General features: G+C 54.6%; 1 protein-coding gene across 1 annotated transcript; it reads right to left on the reverse strand.

Moving 5' to 3' along the window:
* Nucleotides 1–1,840: 1,840 nt before the first annotated feature.
* Nucleotides 1,841–3,247, reverse strand: GJB6 (gap junction protein beta 6). Its single transcript, XM_032611392.1, has one exon. The coding sequence runs from the start codon at nucleotides 3,245–3,247 to the stop codon at nucleotides 2,462–2,464; it is 786 nt and encodes a 261-aa protein (XP_032467283.1). The 3' UTR covers nucleotides 1,841–2,461.
* Nucleotides 3,248–4,705: the final 1,458 nt, after the last annotated feature.

Below are 4,705 nucleotides of genomic sequence, written 5' to 3' on the forward strand. Positions count from 1 at the left end.
TGCGGCATGCAGGATCTTTCCTCGTGGCGCGCGAATTTCTCTCTAGTTGTGGTGCGAGGGCTCAGTAGTTGTGGCACTCGGCCTTCTCTCTAGTTGTGACACGCGGGCTTAGTTGCTCTGCGGCATGTGGGATCTTAGTTCCCCGACCAGGGATTGAACCCATGTCCCTTGCATCGGAAGGCAGATTCTTAACCACTGGACCAGCAGGGAGGTCCCAGTCTATACTCTTAAAGGACCCATATTGAAATATCTGCAGAAGAAACGATCTGTCTGGGATTTGCTTTACAGTCATCCAGGCTGGGGGATAATCGGGCGAGACCCTCCGAATGTGAACGGGCACGGCTAGATGGTTGTTGGAGCTGGATGAGGGATGATGGGCATCTTAGCACTGTGGTCCCTGAGCACCGAGCTGTGGGAGCGGCAGTGAAGCCACCGATCCTGGAGACATTCAGCCTGCTTTGAATCTTGGCTCTGCTGCTGCTTAGCTGGGTAAACTTGGTCAAGTTATTTAACCTCTGAGCCTCAGTGGCCTCATCTGTAAAATGGGGATAACATCTCACAAGGAAGAGAGCAGGGAGAGGAGAGGAAAGGTCTCCACCAGAGGGAGGGGGCGAGGGAGAGAAGCCAGCGCAGGAGGCCCAAGGGTAGGGGACAGTGTCTCGGAATCCAGACAGAACAAGGCCTCAAGGAGAGCTTTACGAGGATGACGCTGAGAAGAGGCCATTACACTGGTGTCAGAACGTCACTGGTGCTTATGGCGGCCTGGGCTGGTAGCGGGGCTGGGCCCAGATTAAGGTGCTGGGAGGTGACGGGTGGGCGAGGCTGGCGGTATGGCCACCACCTCAGACCCGGAGGGGCGGCCGAGACACAGCTCCGGGGGCAGGAGCATTAAGGGCAGTGAAGGAGCGGAGGAGAGAGGGAAAATGGAGGAAGGGGGTGGCTGGGAGCCCTGGGAGCATGGCGGGCGGGACGAGCCTCTCCCATGCAGTGGGGCTGCCACCAAAGCCTTTTCATCCCCCCCCATGTCCCCCCATCCTGTTTATGGGCTTTGCTTGAGACCCATTCAAACAGCCGTTTATCAGGAAAGGTTGTCATGGGACCATCAGGAATTATGGAGGCGGACTGGATTTTCCCTGTGAAAAAATCGTGGTTTTGTTCTTAAAGGTTAGATCTTGGTTTTCATGGATCGCTACTAAAATACTTATGGATGAAAGGATATGTCTGGAATTTGCTTCGGACTCTGAAGAAAATGAGATTTCCTGTTTTGCGTTTCTGGGGAGAGGGTCTGGAACCCCGGCACGCAGGTCCAGCCCTGGAGAATATTCGCGGTTCACCAGGTGTCCGTCCCTATGCGTAGCACGTGTGCTGACTGCACCCTTCACAGGGGTGGCCCTGGGGTGTGACATCTCCAGGGTGATTGGTCCTCGGCTGGTGCACCAATACCCCCACTAAAGGCATCTGTGTCCCACCTGGAAAGCCCGGGAGGAAGCCCTCCCCTTTACCACCTGTGGGTGCAGAGCTGTGGCCTGAAGGGCCCTCTCCCCTTGTCCGAGGGGCTGGAAGCTGACCCAGGGGACACCGACCCCTCTCCAAGCTGAGGCCTGGGGGGCTGCTAAAGCGACCCTGCTAGAGGGATGTGAAGAGGGTGCAGGGGTGCGCGGACACCAGCACTCCAGCCACGCGGCCTCCCCAGCAGCCTGCCCCGAGCTGCGCATCAGGTCGCCAGCGACGCAGTGGCCCAGAAGGAACAGAAGGCTTCAGCAAAGGGCTCATCTTTATTGAGGGAGCGCGTTCCTGCATCAGCCGTTCACGAGGTCTGCAAATCAGCCCCTCTGAAAAGCTTCCTGCTTCCATACAGTTCCGGCCATGCCCAGACAGCAGTGAAAATACATGGTACAGTGAACCCTTTCCACCCTAAGAGCCATGACAGTTCACACATTTGTCAGCAGACAAGGAAAAACAATACCTACAACGAGACAGAGTAAGCTTAAATATTAGACACTGAAGGCATGATTCTAAAATTAACATTGTGTGTTTTCCCAGGTAAGGAAGATCAGTCATTATAAAAATACTTTACATAAATTCAAAATCAGAACTAAAACATTCAATCCTATAAAAATATCTCTTCCTAATAAAAGTATCAATTTCTAGATAAATGTTTTGTCGACAACAGTTACGTCCTTAAATTTTCAGGAAATACCCCCACGTCAGACGGTCCACTTAAACCCACATGTAAAAGTCACACCGAGGCCCGGCCGTAGAGCCGGGCCACACATTTGATTACGTGGCACATTCATGGCCCAATTATTCTACAGAAAGCTAACTCAGGTATCTATGAATGGTGAAAGCCGTTTGTAAGGACAGAGTCTCAGCCGAGAGCCAGGACGCCTGGTCGGCGCTGCCTTCTGGGAAAGGCCGCAGTTCTGTGACGCTACGTCAGCTGCGTGGTGCCTGTCCCCGTTTAACTAGGAAACCCCGTGATGGCGTTTTGCCCGCTCTCGGAAATCAGCTCATTCATCTCGTTCTGTTTACTCTCTTTGAGGGCGTGGTTGGGGGGGGTTCTCTGCGTCTGTGCCCGCTTGGATCTCCTGAAACACACTTTGAGCAACAGGTAGCACAGCTCGGCCACGTTGAGCAGCATGCAGATCACGGACGCGGAGATCATGAAGATGGTGAACACGGTCTTCTCCGTGGGCCTGGAGATGAAGCAGTCCACGAGGTTGGGGCAGGGGTCGATGCCGCACTTCAGCACCCAGGGCAGGTGGTACCCGTTGTACAGGAAGTAGAAGACGTACATGAAGGCGGCCTCGAAGATGATCCGGAAGAAGATGCTGCTGCTGTAGGTCCACCACAGGGAGCCCTCGATCCGGATCTTCTGCCGTTTGATGTCTTCCAGATCCTTGAACTCGTTCCTCTTCTCCCCGCGCCTGAACCGGCGCGCGGCCTCCTGTCTGTAGTAGGCCACGTGCATGGCCACCAGCAGGGCCGGCGTGGACACGAAGATGAGCTGCAGCGCCCAGAGCCGGATGTGGGACACGGGGAAGAAGTGGTCGTAGCACACGTTCTTGCACCCGGGCTGCAGCGTGTTGCACACGAAGTCGGCCTGCTCATCGCCCCACACCTCCTGGGCGGCCACCACAAGGATCATGACGCGGAAGATGAAGATGACGGTGATCCACACCTTCCCGATGCTGGTGGAGTGTTTGTTCACGCCCCCGATGAACGTGTGCAGCGTGCCCCAGTCCATCCTGCCGCTTTATCCTGAACAGGCGAAAATTAGCACAGGGCAGTTAGCGGAACCTTCCTTCAACTTGTAAAACTGCTGTAATGTTACAGACAGGAGCACGTTTCTCTTGAGCTCACCCCGTGAGCTGCTAGGAGGTGGTTTTCTGGGAGGAACAACACCCACTCTGAAAGCACTCTCGCGTTCTGGCGCGGGTTTACAAGCCTCTGGATCCAGCTGAACTCGGATTATACGTTAGGTTGCTGCCTGACACTCATCACTAACCCAGGACCTCAGGCAAACACATTCGTTTCCAAGCTCCCTTTTAATCCCTGTTTCGCTTTGCCCAAGGGATCACAGATGTTCCTCAGTAGATTTTTTTTTTTTTTTTTTTTTTTTTTTTTTTTTTGCGGTACGCGGGCCTCTCACTGCTGTGGCCTCTCCCGTTGCGGAGCACAGGCTCCGGACGCGCAGGCTCACTGGCCATGGCTCACGGGCCCAGCCGCTCCGTGGCATGTGGGATCTTCCCGGACCGGGGCACGAACCCGTGTCCCCTGCATCGGCAGGCGGACCCTCAACCACTGCGCCACCAGGGAAGCCCCCTCAGTAGATTTTATTTGTTAAAGGGCTCATCCAAGAAAAAAAGTCATTCACTGGAATGACACAATCTGTTTTACCCAATGGACTAAGAAGGGGAAAAAAGGAAACCAAACGCTTATTAGTTCACTTTGTACACTATGCTTGTATTTACTTCTAGCTTGAACAATATCACCTGCCATAATCATGTGTTCTTAGGAAACCTAACGCCGTAAACTACTCAAAGAGCCTCTTCCAAAATAGAACCACAGGCTTTTACAAAAAGTGCTCACTTGTCTCCCCTTAATGGGCAGCGCTGCTCCCCCGCCGGACAGGTGCCAAGTTTACAGCAAGAGCCGCAGGTGCGGGACCAGCCCCGCCTGCAGTGCAGGGTCCCCTGTGAAGGCTCTGATCCAACGTCCTGAGGCGCAGGGGCCTTGACTTCTAAAGAAACTCTGCACAAATCAAACGGACCCCTTCTGCATTGCCACGGCAGACCAAAGAGTTGGTCAGTGTTCTGCTCAGAAAAAAAAAGAATAATGGACCCTTTGAGAATCTTCTGAAAGACCATCTCCTCAGAAAAACACGCTCACCCAAGTTCTCATAGCCTTTTCGGGGGAGGGGCCCCAAAGGCCTTCTCTCAACACCCCTGGGGGAGACTTTCTTGCACTTGAACGTGGGCTCAGCCTTCTCCCTCTCAGGCTGGTGAGGAGAGTGGAGCCCGAGCGCCCTGGGCGGCTCTTCACGCGCATTTCCAGAACGACCCGCACACGGGTGGGCGTCCACCTGGCCGGGAACGGGGGCCAGGGCCTGGAAGGAGCCCCGGGAGCAGCAAAGGGGCTGGGGGCTGGATTCCTGTGTGAATCCAGGACTAAACGGGACTCAAAGGCGGAGTGTACACACAGC

This window comes from Phocoena sinus, chromosome 18 (genome assembly GCF_008692025.1).
Source record: "Phocoena sinus isolate mPhoSin1 chromosome 18, mPhoSin1.pri, whole genome shotgun sequence".
NCBI lineage: Eukaryota > Metazoa > Chordata > Mammalia > Artiodactyla > Phocoenidae > Phocoena > Phocoena sinus.

Coding starts and splice junctions, on each gene's coding strand:
- GJB6 (XM_032611392.1), bottom strand. CDS start 3,247: ATGGACTGGGGCACGCTGCACACGTTCATCGGGGGCGTGAACAAACAC.